The 20300-nt window shown below is 37.4% G+C and overlaps 1 protein-coding gene across 5 annotated transcripts in view; it reads right to left on the reverse strand.

Moving 5' to 3' along the window:
- Positions 1 to 20300, reverse strand: part of DOCK7 (dedicator of cytokinesis 7) — a 163422-nt gene that overhangs the window by 78667 nt on the left and 64455 nt on the right. For all 5 annotated transcript variants that reach the window (XM_023754662.1, XM_023754661.1, XM_023754665.1 and 2 more), the window contains 5 exons: positions 20055 to 20172; positions 14754 to 14824; positions 11039 to 11177; positions 10036 to 10137; positions 1503 to 1589 (listed from right to left, as the gene is read on the reverse strand). In XM_023754662.1, the coding sequence (XP_023610430.1) occupies positions 1503 to 1589; positions 10036 to 10137; positions 11039 to 11177; positions 14754 to 14824; positions 20055 to 20172 (517 nt within the window). The remainder of the gene's footprint in view (positions 1 to 1502; positions 1590 to 10035; positions 10138 to 11038; positions 11178 to 14753; positions 14825 to 20054; positions 20173 to 20300) is intronic.

Genomic DNA, 20300 nt, shown 5'->3' on the forward strand with positions numbered 1-20300 from the left:
ATAAACTGTGTTTTGTATATTTACAAACGTAAACCTACTTTTGCCCCACTCTGTATTTTCACTTACTATTGTAAAGTAGCCACTTCAAATACTACTAATTAAGAAATATATTGATACTAATTCAGGATATGTTCCCCAGTGAGTCTGTCTTATTGTTTTAGAGCTCAATTATAGGGATAGATGTGTTAGTAAACTATCTGTGCCCATTACTAATTTATTGCTCTCAGCTCCATCTATACCCACTATCTATTTACTCTATTATCTCCAATCCTGAATAGCAAACGAATTACAACTGCCTATAGGACATTGTCATCTGAATTGCACAGTCATGTCAAACTCAACAAGCTAAAAAATAAACTCATTATAGCTCCAAACTGCTCCCCCTTAATGTGCTCCCAAATTTACTTCTCTCATGTTTCCTATATTTAGGTCAGAAATCACCATCTACCTGGACTCTAAACTCTAAAGCATTCAAGTTCCTTCATAATCTGTTACCATCCTGGTCTTCCATCTTCACCTATCACAATTTCTCATACACTTTACATTGTTTGCCCGTCCTTAAACAGATTACTGTCTCTGCACTTTTTATCTTCTGAGTTGTCTACCTTCTCTCTGTATGGTAAATGCCTACTTATCAGCGAAACACCTCAGTTCCCAGCAAAACAGACAACTCCTCTGTACTTGATTTAGTTCATATGTCTAACATAGTACTAATTTTATTGTATTGTAATTATTTTTACATTTCCCCTATTTTAAGGTCCTTAAAGGAAAGTCTCTTTCCCTGACAGGTAACAACATCCCTGACCTCATGAAGTTTACAGTCTAATGGGAAAAAGAACCAATAAACAAAAGCATATTATGTATGTATACATATGTACACACAAACACACATGGACACACAGAAAGTGTGAGAGGAAGCAAAAGTGCCTGAGTGCATGAGAGCAAAAGGCAGTAGTAAGTGCAAGGTAAGACAACACAGAATAATGGGGCTGCTGTGTAAGAGTCACCAGAAAAGTCCTCTCTGACGTAAGCAGAAACCTTAATGAAGAGAGGTCAAATGAATGTCAGGAGGAAAAGCATTCCAGCTAGAGAAATAGTAAATGTACAGGCTTTAAGGAGAACTTGGCATATTCAAGAAATATAGTAAAGAATATGGAGTAAATGATCCCTAAGAACTCTTTCCATTTGAAATATCTGAGTCTATGAGAAATAAAATATGTTGGATGATGCTTTTTGAACTTTAAAGTACTGCTATGTACCAGAAACCTAGGGACAAAAATTACTTAATTGTTCAAAATGAAGTCAATAATATTTTGAAAAGTAAAATATTTGCTTTGGTTGACATTAACATTTTGTTGATAAAAAGAAATTTCTAAATCTATACATTTTTAACTGACTTATATTCCTAAGTCTAACAGCAGGCAACAAAACTGATTTAAGTACTAGACAATATGTTCAATTCATTCAAGTGAAATTTGATCATAAAAATAACTAACACTCACTTGTGTATGGATAGATGAAACAGCAACAACTTCAACATTAAAAACACCTTTGTGGTTATCTACCCATTTCATACCAGGGAGAGGAACCTATAAAATATAAAATACAATAATCACAGATACTTAAGTTGATTATAAACTCTGAAAACAAATTTTAAAATTACAGTATCTTGATGAGAAAAAAATCTGTGAAATATATTTTTATGCACTGTAAATGAATGTAAAACTTATGCTTAATTCTTATTACAAAATCAATGTTTTCTAGATGAAGAGGCTCAAAGAGCCAAAAAGAGAAAATATACATTCAAAATTGCATCTTCCCAGAGACATATCCCTTTATATAATTCCAAATCTTCCTCTAGGAAAATAGTTCTATACATACCCTTACATAGGTGATATCACAGATATTTTACAACCTGTTTTTCACATATTACATTGTGAATCTCTTTTCATATCCACAATATCATATTAATGGTTTATAATATTCTATTTTCTTTATTTTAAACACTCCTCTTATGTTTTAAGTGGGCTTTAAAATATTCATAAACCAAGAAATTCTGTTTTACGGATGAGAAAACTTTTTTTTTTGCTAGAAATTAATTAAAATCTATACTAATAAAAGCCTAGGTGGTCCTCCCGCCCTCACGCTACGCCCTCACATCATCACAAAATGGCCGCCACAAGAAGGCCGGCAGGGGAGGGCAGTTGGGGGCGAGATCAAGCCAGCAGGGGAGGGCAGGTGGGGGCAACCAGGCCAGCAGGGGAGGGCAGTTGGGGGCCATCAGGCCGGCAGGGGAGCAGTCACGCGTCAATCAGGCTGGCAGGGGAGCAGTTAGGGGGTGATCAGGCTGGCAGGCAGAAGCAGTTAGGGGCAATCAGGCAGGCAGGCAGGTGAGCAGTTAAGAGCCAGCGGCCCCAGATTGTGAGAGAGATGTCCGACTGCCGGTTTAAAAAATTTAAAACCGGCAGTTGGACATCCCTGGAGGGTTCCCAGATTGGAGAGGGTGCAGGCCGGGCTGAGGGACACCCCCTCTGCCCCCGGTGCACGAAATTCATGCACCAGGCCTCTAGTGATATAATAAAATCTTATTTTTAAAAGAGAGTACATCTGTTCTTTCTATTCCTCCTGCTAAGTACTGCCAAAAAATAGAAGCATGGATAGAGGAATGCAGACAGGCAAGGAACCTCAGGAGGGGAGGAACTATAAGGCAGTGTTTTCTGGGTTTTTTTGCCTGATATATCCTGGACTAGGTGCTAAAGAAGCTGTCGAGCCAGAAACGTCAAAAGGAGCAGACATAAAAAAGCTCCAAGAAAAGTCTGCTCTCTTTAGTCAAAGCCAATAATTGCCCTACTTTGGCAAAAACAAATTGCAGTCCCATGGCACCTCCACAGGCTGAGTGGGGAGCCTGGGTCTCTATCCTCAGCTGGCTGTAAGGAGGCACACAACCCCACTTCTCCCCACACAGACTGGGTGGTATCAGAGAAGACAGAAGTGGGGGACCAGTAGTAGCCCCACCAATTGTGGTGTCAGTGGAGGCCAAGAGAAAAGCAGTAACAAGGTGCCCCCCCCCCCGCCCCTTATAGCCAGGGAGGTGTTAGCACAGCCTAGTGGGAAGCCTGAAATACAGGCCCTCACCCCAACACATTGTTACATGAGGAATATGGACCTTTCCCTAGTAACAGCCCCTACCTCCACTGTTAAAACACAAGACATAAATAAGATCTAGAGTCATGATCTAAAATGTTCATCCATTCTAATAAAGAGGGAATATGCTAATTGACCCTCACACTGTCACAAAGATAGAGGCTCCCACAGCCACAAGAATGGTGGTGCCCAGTCCCCTCAGCCACGCAGGGGTGGCAGGCGCACACCTGGGGGCGGGCCCGGCCACTCTGCGCGCCTGCCTCCAGAGACCCCCAGTCTCCTCAGCCCCCCAGCCTCCCAGGGCTGGGCCAAGGTGCAGGCAAGCCTTGGATGGTGGCTGCCCAGCCGCCCAGGGCCGCCCGAGGCTCAGGTAACCAGGCCGGCTGAGGCTGGCGCTGCTGGCAGTGGCAGCAGCAGAGGTGTGATGGGGCGTCACCTTCCCCTGATCGCCGGGTTGCCTCCCGCCTCTGAGGGCTCCCGGACTGTGAGAGGGGGCAGGCCGGGCTGAGGGACCCCCACTCCAGTGCATGAATTTTCAAGCACCGGGCCTCTAGTGATATAATAAAAAATCATCCATCATACCAAGAACCTGGCAAATCTCAACTTAAATGCAAAAAAGACAACCGATACCAATACTAAGATGATATCAATGTTGGACAGATGTGAGAATTTTAAAGCAGCCATCATTAAAAAAAAAAACTACAACAAGCAATGATAATTATCTGTGAAAATCATGACAAAATTATACACTCAGCAATAAATAAATAAATAAATAAATAAATAAATAAATAAAGGGTTTCTTTTCCATGGTTTCATATTTTTATGTGCAGAAAAGAAAATCAAATAAAGCATGGTTCTCAACCTTCTGGCCCTCAAATACAGTTCCTCATGTTGTGACCCAATCATAAAATTATTTTCATTGCTACTTCATAACTGTAATGTTGCTACTATTATGAATCGTAATATAAAATCTGATATGCAGGATGGTCTTAGGAGACCTCTGTGAAAGGGTCGTTCAACCGCCAAAGGGGTCGCGATCCACAGGTTGAGAACTGCTGAAATAAAGTTAATTTACTGTTAAATAATTCAACATGAATAGGTATACATGCAATGTCTCTATTGAGGCAAATAATATAGATTTAGAAATATTTCTGGAAAAAAGAAAAAGTGAATTTAAATGTCTCAAAGCAAAAACCAGTACTGGTTCTATCAGCCCAAAATACTATTTTCAGTTAAAAAAAAAAAAAAGGACACACAAATAAAGTGTAAACACATACTTCTTTAAAAATAGCGGTTCTCAAAGCTTGAAGTAAGGACCAGCAACACAAACATGATCTGGGCACTTGTTTGAAATGTAAATAATTAACACCCCTCCCAGATCTACTGCATCAGAAACTGGGGTGAGTGGGGGTGGAGGGAGTAAGGTTCAACAACTGGTGTTACAACAAACTCTCCAGGTGATTTTCATGCTTGCTAACGTAATAACTGTTGTCTTAAAAAATTCTAACAAGCAGTGTGGTAAAAGGAATGGTGTAATAGTAGCAAATATTACTTTAATACTTTTTATGTGTTTGGCACCATTCTAAATGCTCTGCATGCCATTAAATCATACAATCATCAACACAACTCTTTATTATGAGCATTAATTATTCTCCTCAATTTACAGATGAGAAAATTCAGACACAGAGGGTGCAGTGCCTTAGATCAGACTGCTATCATAAAACACCACATGCGGGGTGGCTTAAACAACAGAAATTTATTTTCTCACAGTCTGAAGACCTCAAGTCCAAGATCAAGGCACCAACATGGTCAGTATCTGGTGAGAACCTCCTCCTAGCTTGCAGATGGCCACCATCTCACTGTGTCCTCAAGAGAGAGCAAGCTCTCTGGTGTCTCCTTATAACTAATTCTATCATGAGGCCCCACCCTCATGACCTCATGTAAACTCAATTCCTCTCAAAAGGCAAATCTCCAAATACTATCACATGTGGGGGTTAGGGCTTCAAAATATGAGCCGGGAGTGGGGACCACAGTTCAGTCCATAACAGAGAAATTAAGACACTTGCCCAAGAACACACAACTGGAAGTGGTGGAGCCAAGAGTAAAACCCTGGTAATTACGCCTCACTGCCTTTCAAAGTATATGAGGTTTAAAATAACAAAAATGCTCACAATCGCACAGCACTTCAATAACTAACTTTGCCAAATTTGATGTATATTTTCCAAACTATTTCCCACACAATTACTGATGTATACTGACATACTAAGTTTGGTCGTCGCTATATTGTTTGTTTTTATGTTTGTTTTTTAAAAAAATATATTTAATTGATTTTTTTACAGAGAGGAGGGGAGAGGAATAGAGAGTTAGAAATATCGATGAGAGGGAAACATCGATCAGCTGCCTCCTGCACACCCCCTACTGGGGATGTGTCTGCAACCAAGGTACATGCCCCAGACCAGAACCGAACCCGGGATCCTTCAGTCTGCAGGCCGAAGCTCCATTCACTGAGCCAAACCAGTTCGAGCTGTTTTTATGTTTTATTCTAAATATCCTATTGGGATATTAAAATCTATATCATTCCTCTTACAATTATACCATTCATTGTATGGATGTACAAAAATCTAATTAAACATTAAACTCTTCTTGGTCGATATCCAGGTAATTCCCATGTTTTATTTTATACTAATACCAATAATTTTGTAATTTTTTCTATTTAATTCAAACAACAAATATTTACTAAAGTCTCTACCTATTTTTCTAGGTTTTGGGGTTTTATGGTAAACATAAGGTCTACTCTCAGGCAGCTGACAGGAATAGAGAAAAACAAGTAAGCAAATAATTTCAGATTGTGATAAATATTAAGTAAATAAAATTGGATTAATATGATAGAGTATATCAGCAATGTGGAGGAGGAAGGGGTCAAAAGTTCATGAAGTGAAGAGAGACCTTTCTGAGGAGGTGCTATTTTATATACAATTCAGAAAATGATAAGAATCCAGCAATGTGAAGAACAGGAAGAGAAGTAAGATGATTCAAAGACTTGGAGGCAGTAAAAATTTTGGAAGAAAGTCTAAGTACAAAGACAGGCTGCAGTTATGGTAAAAGACAATGCTGGAGAGGTGGTCACGCCCTCAGATCATTCAGAGATTTGAAGGTCATGGGAAAAAATTCTGGACTAAATTTTAAGGACAATAAAAGGCCAGAGGAATATTTTATTTTAATCAAAAGAAATACTAAATCTTGGTAATATAATGCTGAATGGAAAAAGAAAGTTCCAGACTGGCTGGCATGGCTCAGGGGTTGATCGTTGACCTATGAACCAGGAGGTCACGGTTCGATTCCAGGTCAGGGCACATGACGGGATTGCAGGTTCATCTCCAGTGTAAAGTGTGCAGGAGGCAGCTAATCAATGATTCTCTCTCATCATTGATGTTTCTATCTCTCTCTCTCACTCTCTCCCCCTTCCTCTCTGAAATCAATAAAATATATTTAAAAACAGAAAGAAAAAGAAAAAGCAAGTCCCAGAGGATTACATACAAATAATAAATTTTTGTTAAATTCATAACATAAGCAAATTAAAAAATGTATTCTTTAGTCACACACAAAGTTGTTTTATGAGCCGGTTTTCAAAATAATGTGAACATACTTAATGCCACAGAACTGCACACTTTAAAATGGTAAATTTTATGTTACGTATATTTACCACAATTTTTAAAAAAGAAAGCTAGTTTTTTTGTTTTTTATATTTTATTGATTTTTTACAGAGAGGAAGGGAGAGAGATAGAGAGTTAGAAACATCAATGAGAGAGAAACATCAATCAGCTGCCTCCTGCACACCTCCCATTGGGGATGTGCCCGAAACCCAGGTACATGCCCTTGACCAGAATCGAACCTGGGACCTTTCAGTCCGCAGGCCAATGCTCTATCCACTAAGCCAAACCGGTTTCGGCGAAAGCTAGTTTTTTATAGAGGGAAAAAGAGTATGGGATGGGGAGGAACAAATAAATGATGCAAGTTATTGTCAATGTTCTAGTTCTTGGATTGCCTGGTGGATGCATCATTGTTTATTATATTATTAAATAAACTAACAATAAATTGAAAAATGTAAGTATCCACATATAGATTTAACCACTGTGAAGTTTAGAAATATGCTATATGTGGATATTTGCATACTTGTGCAAATATATCTGTAGAATAAATACTTAGAAGTATAATTAATGAGATAAAGGGTATGTATATTTTTTCATTGTGACATATATCAGGCAAAAACAATCAAACAAAACTATTTTAAGGTCCAAGTGACTATGATGAGTACTGAATACCATAATCCTACAGAGAAAAAAATCTATTGACAGACTGCTATGCTGGTCTCTACAACTATCTTCACGAATTTTGTAAGTATGAATCTGCTTCCTGGAGCCCAATAAACACTGATCCTGAAAAGCTGATGACAATGAAGTGAGGTAAAGTCACCAAAGTACCATCAGTCTGTTGAGGTACATTGGTGGCCAAGGTTTTTCTCTCACCCTAAGGTTCCAAAAGTTATTTAACAAGAATAAATCTAATGTTAGGCATTTTATGCTGGAGGTATCTGTGGAATATCCTGGTAAAGAAAAATAACTGGCAAAATACGGATGAGCAGAGATGCAGATTTAGGATTCATCAACTAACAGTAGGTGTCAAGAACATCTTGATTTTTATACAAGTTATACACTTTGGGAATACCGTTCACATGAACTGCAGCCAGTGGTCCTGCCTAGGAAGAGTACTTATAGGTTCAGTGAAAGGAACATGAAAACTTAAGGGGAGCCCTAACCGGTTTGGCTCAGTGGGTAGAGCGCCGGCCTGCGGACTGAAAGGTCCCAGGTTCGATTCCGGTCAAGGGCATGTACCTAGGTTGCGGGCACATCCCCAGTAGGAGGTGTACAGGAGGCAGCTGATCGATGTTTCTCTCTCATCGATGTTTCTAACTCTCTATCCATCTCCCTTCCTCTCTGTAAAATATCAATAAAAAAAACCCACAAAAACTTAAGGGGCAAATAGTTATCAAGAAGATGAGGCAAAGCAAAGCCACATAAAGGTTTACCTTCCTTTCTACCCAGTTTTAAAAAGAAAATGATTCACTGATCACTAGAAATGGCCAGTCAAATATCATAAAACAATAGTTCACTGGTTATAGATAGTAGTTTACCAGTATCTAAGCATGCATATATGGCAAGCCTCATATTCTAAGGCCCAAAGAACTACTGAAGTTAGCACGTATCAGAAGGTCTCTGACCTTCAAACAAAGCTCAACCTCGGCCAGGAAAGTAAATGAAAAATTGCGTTAAGCAATGACCTATAAAAGTTCAATGTTGAAATACTTATCTTCACATATTTTAAATTAAGCACTAAAACAAGTAATATTTACTATTAATATTTACTATATAATATTTAAATAAAACTGAAGAATATATACTGTTATTTTAATATAGTAATTAAAATATACAAAAGTGTAAGCATTTTTAATCAGGTAGTTTATCTCAGTATCAATCAGCCATACTATATGTCTATAGTCAAATCCAAATCATCACCATATTTTTTATATATGAGCATACACAACATAGCTAAAAGAAACCACCAAGTTTGCTTTTAGAAAGCTGACCTTGCACTTGCAAAACATGGAAAATCAAAAACATAACTTCCATAAAATCATATTTTCTTTCAAAATACTTCCTTTTGAAATACAATGCTACCCCTGGCAGAAGACTAACTTATTTACTGAAAAAATGTGTTCATGAAAAACTAAGTGACAGATTAGGGAAGGAGGGGGAGAGTCATATTTTTAATTTCTACTATCTTTATTCATTCATTTAACACGTTAAGCGCTATGTCAGTCACAGGTGACTGACACTGTACTTTCCGTCCGGAAGACAAAACAGGCTGGGCGCTTAACAACGATCACAGACAACCTCTCTGAAGAGGTGGCATTTAAGTGGCTACCTGAATGAAACGGAGAAGCAGGCCTTATGGTAAAGCATTGCCAGCAGACGGAAGTGCAAAGGGCCTGGGATGAAATGCTCGTTTCATGTTTGAAGAACAGCTAAGGTGACTGTGCTACATGGCTAGAGCAGAGTGAGATAATAGTGAAAAATGAAGTCAAAGCAGTAGCATTATATTGTTTCTTCTTCTGTTTTAAGAAATAAAAACAATACTAATTTATTTGTGAATACTTTCTGAGTTCTATTCTGAAAAAAATTCCACCAGGACAACATTCACAATACATATTTCAGATTAATGTTTATATTGATGGTCAACACATTAAGTGGATTGGTAATCATCATGTAGTAGTTCTCTCAAAGGGCACTTTGGTTTTTGAACAGTGGCTACTGATTCTTGGGTGAGATTTTTCCAATGTTTTTGTTTCTTTCAAGTCACATATAATCATCAAGGCTGCTAATGTCTCTTAAAATAAAGCACTATATTTATAGCATATTTATAGCCACTTTATTTTCACATATATGATCAATGATCAGAAATTATAAAAAATTTCTTTAAAAAATAATTTAAATCTGTTCTCCCTCTAGCCTTGTAGTTAAATATTATCTACTAAAAGAAAGATTTATTTATTTAAAGAAATTTCTCGTTACAATATAAAAATTTTCCAAATGTATCTTTTCTTTGAGTTTATTTTCATGTATTATTATTTTAAAATGAATAAACTTACATTTTTTAAAATAGTGTAAAGCTTCTTAGTATTCTATAATTTTAATTATAAGAGGAAAATAATATTATTACTTCATTATCAACATACTTATAAACAGAATCACAAGGTCTTATTTGAGAAAAACACCTTTGTAATGAAAACCCATTTCGTTCAATCTGGAGAATTTCAACGTGAGAGATACTGACCTCAGGAGACAGTACAGAATAAGCCTGTGGTGGTTTTTCCAGTGAGACCGGTAGGCAAAACTGCCCAGTCTTTAATCGTCCATTCTGAAGCATTGGTATCCACTTTTAAATAAAAAGGAAACAATATTCATTTAAACTGTTTTTAAAAGTAATTGCTTGGAAAATCTGTTTTAAGAACTGAATACAAGCCACATTTGTCTCACATCCCCAAACACCAAAGGGATTTAATTATGTAATTATGAACTTTCATAATTTCCCCAAAGTTTCCCTGACAATAATTTATTAAAAATGATCCGTGAGATATTATTAGTACTAACTATACAATTTTTAAATCTATACAAGGTCCTTATTAGCCAAAGGAAAATTGGTAGTAAAAAAAAGGCCACAGAGTGTATCAATATTAAACTGGGGTAGCAGTGTCAATATAAGAAAAAAAGATTTGATTAGATATGACTGTTGAAAAGAAAATTTTCAAGTATGAACATGAATTTATTTTCTTACATTTAGCAAAATTCATGTCACAAACTGCAAAAGACAAAAACATAAATCAAATGTTGACTTTTCTCTTTTGGGTGGAGGCATGAATTTCTAACAAAGTAGTAATAGCAAATTATGATGTCCTTCATCTTAGGTTTGCTTTTGCAATTCAATCATAATGATTTTTCAAAAAGTACTCAAGGGCTTAATTGCCTTTAATTAAAGTAAAAATATATTTAATTGACAAAAGTCCTTTTTAATCATTTTACATTCAAACTATTCTTTTCTGAAGAACCCTTAAAATTATTATATTTATATTGTACAGTTGGGTAAACATAATAATCAGGACCAACACCTAATGTTTAGATTGTTAGTCAATTAATTACATTAATGAGCATTTTATTGTTATAGTGATCCTTCCTAACCAATGTGGGGAATCAGATAAGAATTATTATACCAACTACATATATCTTAAATATTATACTAGTTTTAAGATCAAAGAGCTATTTAACAAAAATATACTTACTGTATATCCAACAGGAGTTTCAAGTGGAGTATTTTGTTTTTGTTGACAACTAACATGATAAAAAGTAAAAAGCAAGTGATGATGGTCAGTTAAAGTAGCAGGGAGTTTAACCTTGATTTCTTCATGAAAATCAGGAGACCTTCATACAAAAACAACAAAACAGATCAATAGTCAGTAATTTGTTCAAAATAAAGAATTACTGCATTTGTATATTTGAGTAATTTTAAAATTAATTTCAGGATTCATGCTTAATTTTTCTTCTAGTCCAAATATCTTTCTTTATTCCAAAATAACTAACTAACTCCTACTTCCAGATGAGGGAACTGTCACTGTTTCTAAAATTTCTCCTCCCATTTTTATTAATGGGCTGAGTAATCCTATTATTTGAAAGTTCATTAATAATTACCACCTTGATGCTGAGACCTTCATTAGACTGGAAACTATAAAAGAGGAGACTACGGTAAGGCTTTCTATTATTTCTAAAACAATTCTGATACACATCACATAAAAATAATATAGAATTTTGTAAGTGTATATTTTAAAACCATACCACAGAAAAACATTTTTCTGTTATAGGAGTACAGCTTCAAATTAAGACTAATTTGTATTACCCTTTTGTAAAAAAAAGAAAAAGGTAACTTTAGACAACTTAGTATCAAGTAGGGTTCTCTATGAAATGTCTTACATCAATTATCCCATTGCTAAAGAAATAAATGATGTTACCAAAACATTGACTAACAGCTCAAAGAAAAGAAAAAAAAATCAGGGAATACACACAAATTACATTTGTTCCACATTTTAGAAGTGTTTCCAGTCACTATAAAGAATACAACAAATATATTTGATCAAACCAATGGAATTTTTGTCTCAATATCCATTGAGAATTTTTACAGGAAAGCATAGCTACTATTTATTATATAGACTTAAAAGGGATAGAATCTTAGCATCCCAATCTTCCAGGTTGAGTTAGTATCTCTCAGAGTTATCTTCAATGAAAATGCATCCAAACCATAGAGCTCCAACTACCTTTAAAGAGAAGGCTGTTCATCCAAAACCAAGTAGGGTTTTTTTCCTCTGATGCTTATAGGTCAAATATTCTTTTCAAATAAGCCTCAAAGTGCTAAGGGGTGTAGATTCGATCACAGAAATAGTAAGTGGAATGAGGCTTTTAATACCCACAAGAAAGACAGCCAATGCTAGCCATCTGAGAATTTGATGACTTTGGTTGAGTAAAAAGATGCTACACATCTTATTACTGATCTTACTAGTCATCACTGAATTAATGAGAAAGTTTAATTTACTAGCAATGTTACACTATACTGTCATTTAAATTCTGCTAATGATAAGAACAAAAATAAAGACTTAGCCACAAACTGAGATACGTTTAGAAATTACTACTTTCTTTATCAATATTTTTCCTTGTATGGAGTGTTTTAGTTAATGTCTTCCTTTAAATTGTATTATGTGAAGACTGTTACAGAAAATTAAACATCTTCCAATCAAGCAAGTGAATTGCCCACCTTTAGGTTAGGCATTGTATTACTTTTGTGGTGGGTTTAAAGATGAACATAAAAAATAATTACCCTCAAAAATATATAATTTAGTAGAAATATAAATAAAGTGGGGGTTGGCAAACTATTGCACACAGACCGAATCCAGTCATCTGCCTGGTTTTGTTTAAACTACAAACTAAGAATGTTTTTTTTTTATTTTTACATGGTTGAAAAAATCAAAAGTATACTGGTTCACTTTAAATATTATATGAAATTCAAATTTCAGTGTCCATAAATAAAATTTTACTGTAAGACAGTCATGACCATTGATTTGCAACTTTACTTACTGGCTATGGCTGCTTTTGAACTACAACAGCAGAGCTGGGTAGTTGCAACAGAGACCACATGGCCCACAGGGCCTAAATATATACTATTTGACCCTTTGTGGAAAAAGTTTGCCAACTCCTGGGATAGAGCATATAAAGTTAAATGCTTCAAGAACAGAGTTCAACAGATTTCTTAAAATTTTAGGTCAAGGAATTATATTTAGGAAGAGATATATAATATGGGCCTTGAAGAATGAGTAAAAGCTCAGTAGGTAGAGGGAATCTGTATACTCGTATAATAGAAATAAAGATCCAAGAAAGGCCCAGAAATAGGACAGCACAGATTATCTTTGGTGATGAGATAGGAAGAAAATCATCAAGATGTAAAAGAAAGATACTTAAATATTAGAGAAATGAAGAAGGAAGGCAAGGATGTCTTAAAGTTTGAGTCAGACTAACTAGAAAACTGGTGGTACTACTAATAAAAAGAAACAGATAGGGTCAGGAAGAGGGCCAGGAGGAAATACATGGAAATTGGAAAAGCAGCAAGGAATCCAAATGAATATGCCCAATAGGCCACCAAAAATACATGTCTGTACCTCAGAAAGAGGTATTTTCGGTTTATGGCTGAAAATAAAAGTTGTGAGCAGTGCACATAAAGGGAAAAAATAGAAGCATTTTCATTGAGTGTAAGTCTGAGAAATACATAAAATTATTTAGGATGAGAATAGTAGGGTTAAGGACAAAACCTTAGTTTTTTGTATGGAATGTCTGTACTTAAAAGAAAAGAAAAATAGAGAATAATTACTACAGAACACTTTCAAAGAGATAGAAGGAAATGAGAGAGGGCTGTAAAAAAAGGTGAGAAAGAATAAAGTTTTAAGGAGATCAGGGGAAAACATGCTGTACAACAGCACTGGAGAAAGACTTGCTTTGTTTGTTTTTTAAGAATAGAAAACCTAGGCTTCTTTTTGACAGCAAGAGATGGAGCGAATGAAACAGGAAATTGATGATGCAAGAGAAGGGATAACTGATGAAGTCATATTCTCGAAGAAGCTGGATAAGACTGTTTGAGAGCAGATTCACATTGAGCAGGATGTGGGCCATTACTGCCTTTGAAACAGAACAAAGGCAGATCAGTGCAAAGATATTTGAGGTGAAGGGCAGAAAAGTTGATGGATCTTAAGTGGGATGGACTCAATCAACTTAATAAAGTAGAAAAGCTAAGAGTAAAAGCAAACAGAAAAGAGGTAGCAGCTAGAAGAAGAGGAAGAAAAACTTAAAACAGCTACTGCATAATGAGAGAGAGGGTAAAAAAGTGATGACAAAAAAATTAACAAAAAGTTATCTTTTGGGGCCAAAAGAAGATAAAATAACCTATGATAGTACTGATTGGTACAATTTTGTGCTTTTTCTCCAACAGCATTCAATTAAAAAAGAAAACACAAAAGCAGAAATTTAAGGTTATCTAAAGTTAATTTCTCAAAGAAGTAAAATGGAAAGGCACCAAGTTAAAGGATTATTGGATGTTGAAAATATCATCAATTTAATTGACTAGTTTCAAGCTTAGTAAAGAGTTAAGTGAAGCTGCAAAATGTTAGGGGAATATAATAGGTAAAGACTGAAAAACCAGAAGCCACAAAGATAATCAATCATAGTATAATAAAAATGAAAGGATCAGAGAATTTGACAGAAAAGATGTTTTGTGTATAAAATCTTTTATTTGAGATGTATATAGAAAATATGGATCCACATATTGAAAATTATAACTGTGATGTCAGCTGTCTTGAATTTGCACATTCAGTGCAGCAAAGCATTTGGGAAACACACTAACGTGAGTGCTAACAATGCCACTGAGAAGTGAGTAACTTTGAAAGAAATATTTGAATTCAGTACCTGTTATGATATACTACGGCTGTATAGGCTTCCTTTGAAAATTCTGAACAGCTAGATTTACCAAAGATTACCTGTAACAAATAACAGCATGTTGAAACTTTGTTGTAATAAATGTTGGATGTTTCATATCTATGTAAGAATTTGTCTGATTTAATAACTATTTGAGAACAATGGGCAAAATCAGCCCAATGAAGAACAATGTGCCTACTGACGATCATTAATAAGTTCAATTGCTTAATTCTAAATTTCTTTTCAACTATAGACCCATCTGACATTCAAACATTCAAAAAATTTCTATCCATTATATTTATATATATTGGGCAATGAGGTACATTTCTTTTTTTGAAAGAAGATAATTCATCTTAAGATCTGGATACAGCACATCATTTGGAATTTATATAAGAAATATGGTCCTAAAATGGTGGCATATATCTACTATACAAATTGGTGGCTTCACCACTAAGACAGCAGTCATTCTGAAAGTCAAATATTTATTATTTATAAATGATATTTAAAAATCCTATTTTAGGTATCCTTTGCTTCTAGTATTACCTGCAAGCTACTCTACAATGGAGGGGAGCTCCATTTTATATTCTTTTTAAAATTTTATCTTTATTGTTGAAAGTAATACAGATCCACTTTATATTCTAACATGTATTTTAAAAATCCACCATATCAAAAAAATACAATACTACTTTTGAAGAAGGTTTAGCAGTAAAATAATACAGTCTTATATATCTGCCTCTTGAATTCTAACAGCAAGTGGTGGTTTTAGGGCAGCTGATTAGAACGTTGGCTTAATGATGTCATCATCACAGTTATGATTCCAGTGGGAGACAGGTAGGCTTGCAATGTTATCTAGCCACAGATTAAACTCTTACGTCTGGCCAGCCATCTCTACATATGCTTGAATAGGAATGCAGTCCTGTCAGCACACTTTCATCAACACAACTGGTAAAACAACTCAAATGTATTCCTATACAAAGGGACTAATTGGCACCATCCCAAAATAAAAAGAACATATTAACAGGTATTTTGTCTCTTTCTGCAGTATCTCAAGCAGGCCCTTTTATTTTAAGTGTACTTAAAGTGTAATAATTATGACTCTCCTAGAAAACTCTAATTTAATCAATTTGCTAAGAATATTTCACTATATTTTTATAAAAGGTTGTTCCAGCCCTGGCCAATGTGGCTCAAATGGTTGGAGTGTCTTCCTGTACACCAAAAGGTGGTGGGTTTGATTCCTGGTCTGGGCACATACCCAGGTTGCAGGTTCAATCTCCAATTGGGGGCGTATGGCAGGCAACCGACTGATGTTTCTCTCTCTCTCTTCCTCTCTCTCTCAAATCTATAAAAACCTATTATCGGGTAAGGATTAAAAAACATTTTTTAAAGATTGTTCCAGTGCCAGAATTAGAGTTTATGGTTTTATCATACTGACATTATATGATCAAAAATTATCTTAGTCTTTATTTTTTTTAAATAAGCAAACAAAATGTGTCTGTAATGTACTGGGCTGCATATCGGGGCACGCTGTGCTGTCTGTTCCTGGAACAGACAGATAGGAAGGTACTGACATCAGGTCAGGCCTTAAGATATGGTCTCATGGTCCCTCCTCAATATACTGTGCTCTCTGTTCCTGGAAAACATAGATAGGAAGGTGATAATGCTATACTGTGTCGGGAACAAATTGCGTAAGCATGGCTTTGTAACTTTGTAGTTGTTGCATATAAATAGCCATAACTCTTGCAGTCAGGTGCTGCAGTTCGAAGCAAAGGCTGGACTGCAGACAGCTGGCCAGCTTAATAAAGGTTCCTAAATTTAAATTCTGAGTCAGTGGTCTATCTCGCTGAGTCAACCCATAACATGTTTATATACTTTCAAACCAACCACTCACATAAACATAAAAAACATTATATTTTCATATGACTAATAATATACAAATAAAGGAATGTGGTACCTTTTTTTTCCCCATTGAGAAGCTATCATTTTTTACAGAATAACTCATTTATCTTCATAACATGAATGATGTACAGTGGAATGTATTCCTTTTTTGATCATCAACATGTATGTTTAATCATTCATCAATATGAATGGAGCATCAATTATGTACCAAGCACTAAGATAGGCATCAAGATATAATCATGAGTAAGACATGGTCCCTGCCCTCAAGGAGCTCACAGTCTAGTGGACATGATGAAGAAATCAACATATAATCATAAAGTTATAAGGTCCATAACAGAAGTAAGAAGATGCTTTGGTAGCACCAAAAGGGAGAGGGGTCTAACTGCAATGTGGCTGGATGCAGCTAGGGTTCTGTAGAGGAGGCCATACAGATGGTAAGACAAGGAAGAGTTTGTTAGGCAAACAATAAAACAGATTATTTTACATATATTGCATCTGTCATAAACTCAAATTTATATGGCAATTCACATAAAATACCAACACATCTATTTTTACAATCCAGTATCTTTTTATCAACTATGATAGCATGTTCATCCCTTCAGCAGAAATAAAGAGCTGGTAAAGAACATGAAATGCTAATTAGAATCTCAAAAATAAATTCTGCATATTCAACAAATATTTATTCAATATGCATTATATGCAAGGATCTGAAATAGCTGCCACAGAATACAAAGATGAATAATTTGTGCTTGCTGCTATCAAGTTCTAAAAATGCTGATGAAATTGAGGCAATAGGGAAGAAGAAAATATACAGCTTTCCTAGTTGGTAGAAAATCAGAACTTGATTCAAATGTCTGATACAGAAGGCTAAAATAAAATTGTTAACAATGCACCTATTCTTAGCTCATTTGCATTCCACTAGAGTTGCCAGAAGTTGAACATCTACAGTGACAGTTGTGCCCCTATTCTATATGTTACTTAGAGTTGAGTAAAAAATCTTGCACTTATTAGTGTTCCACAAATACTAAGTCATAATTTGGTCAGTTTCCCCAGTCTGGCTTCAATCTACTATTTCAACCTTCCACTGCTCTGGCTCACTGGCAATTCACCTCGGTTGAAGGATATTCTCCAACCTGAATTGCTTTCCTACCCCCACCATCTAGACCAGCCGTGGGCAAACTACGGCCCACGGGCCGGATCCGGCCCATTTGAAATGAATAAAATAAAAAAAAAAAGACCGTACCCTTTTATGTAATGATGTTTACTTTGAATTTATATTAGTTCACACAAACTCTCCATCCATGCTTTTGTTCCGGACCTCCGGTCCAGTTTAAGAACCCATTGTGGCCCTCGAGTCAAAAAGTTTGCCCACCCCTGATCTAGACCTATTGCCATTAACATTTTCACCACCTTTAAGGCATTCTCTCCTACCAATGAGCACCTGTGCCTTTGAATCCCTATACCAATCCTATCTGATAAAGACGGAATATGCAAATTGACCATCACGTCATCACAAAGATGGTGGCGCCCACAGCAGAGGCGGGGTTTCCGTAACACAAAATGGCTGCACCCACAGCGGAGGCCGAGTTCCCATAACGAGCCTTAGCAAGCAATCAGCAGGGACCTGAGGCTCTAAAAATTGACTCCACACGAATATCTTTGGGAGGAGGGTGGCTGCCCACCCTGCATAGGGTGTAATGTCCTGGGCTGGATGTGGCACTCGATGCATTGCCTTTAGTTACTTACAGGTGGTTCCCGAGCTCAGGAGGGAGTCACTGGTTCAAAAGCCATGAGTAGGTGAAGGCGCTTCCCTAATTCTGGGCTGGGGCAGGGGACCTGAGGCTGCGCCCCCGCCCACTGGGGCTTCACAGGCTTCTTCAGGCTGTGCCCCCCGCCCAGGCACCAGGCCGGGGGACCTCAGGCTATGCCCCCTGCCCCAGTGCCAGGCCAGGGGACCTCAGGCTGCACCCCCCACCCTGGTGCCGGACCGGGGGACCTGAGGCCACATCCCCCACCCAGCGGGGCTTGACGGGGTATCTCATACTGTGCCCCCCCGCCTGGCGGGGCTTTACAGGGGATTTCAAGCTGCGTCCCCCACAAGGCAGGGCTTGATGGGGGACCTCAGGCCGCACCCCCTGCCTGGCGGGGCTTGATGTGGGACCTTAGGCCACACCCCTCGCCATGGCACCAGGTCAGGGACCTCAGGCCATGCCCCCCACCCTGGTGCCGGGCGACCTTAGGCCACGCCCCCTTCCCGGTGGGGATTGATGGGGGACCTCAGGGCACGCCCCCCGCCCTGGTGCTGGGCCGGGGGACCTGAGGCTGTGACCCCCACCCTGCGGGGCTGACAGGGGCCCTGAGGCTGCACCCTCCACCTGGCGGAGCTTGACAGGGGACCTGAGGCTGTGCCCCCCGCCTGGTGGGGCTTGACAAGGGCGGGGCCGGCCGGGTCTGGATCTCGCCCAATGGGGGTGGGGCTGGCTGGGTCTGGGTCTTGCGCGATTTTGAGGCGCCACAGGTAGGTGGGGACTTGACTCTGGGTCCTGTGGCATGCCCCAGACTCTGACAGGAGGGAGATTTTCATGTACATTTTACTAATTTTCTTTCATCTCTGACACTTCTATTATAGAGAAAGGGCAAATAGCAATATTAAAATATTTCCTCTAATTAATCCCCTTTTAATGTGCACAAATTTCATGCACCAGGCCACTAGTCTATAATTAGCACAGACCTTGGTTCTCAAAACTGGCTACAAAATGTAATCCCTAGGGAAGATTTTAAACTACTGATACCTGCCTGGTTCCCACATGCAGAGATTCTAATCTAATTGGAATTAGATTCAGTCTGGGCACTGATGTTTTTTAAAGCTCCCCAGGTGGGTATAATATGCAGCCAAGGTTGAGATCTATAGCCAGAATTTCTCAAAAAAAGATGGGAAGAACCATCATATTAAAATCAGCTGGAGAACATTTTTAAACTATACCACCCATTACTGTCCACCTCTGCTGTCTGGCCTTTCATTCTAAAGGAGGAGAATAATCCAGATGCCAAGATAGAGGAAAGGTATCTGTGCTTTGTTAGAGTACCCGAAGTAATTATGATCTGACCTTCTTTTGAAAGTAACTATTTTAGAATTTTATGTATTTGTCTTATATCCTCCAGATTATAAGTCTTTATTCATCTTTGTATTTCTGGGAGTGCCTTGCATATGCCAAATCCTCAAAAAATAAGACTGCAAATAAATTTATGATTATCTGTACAGGAAGTAATGCAGTTAGAAATTTGGTTTACAAGATCACATTAATTTCCAGGTTAGACCTGCCAACCCAGTGATACCCCAAAGTTGTCTATTTGAACGATTTTTGAAGAACAGGAAAAGTAAAGAACATTTATTACCGGCATGGCATTGCTTGGATCCTCCCCATACATAAACTGGACTTTCACTGTTATATTTCTGGCAGAACCTTGACGATTGGCAAAATTGAGGCTCTGAGGGTATACGTAGAGAAGATTTCTGTGAAGGCAATAGTATACACGAAAATGAATACATATCTAAAAACACTATCAAACATGTCACAAAAGAGATATAATTATTAATATTTGTTAGCTATTATGCTAAGTATTTTCACATACAATGTTTTA

Source organism: Myotis lucifugus, unplaced genomic scaffold, assembly GCF_000147115.1.
Source record: "Myotis lucifugus unplaced genomic scaffold, Myoluc2.0 scaffold_63, whole genome shotgun sequence".
NCBI lineage: Eukaryota > Metazoa > Chordata > Mammalia > Chiroptera > Vespertilionidae > Myotis > Myotis lucifugus.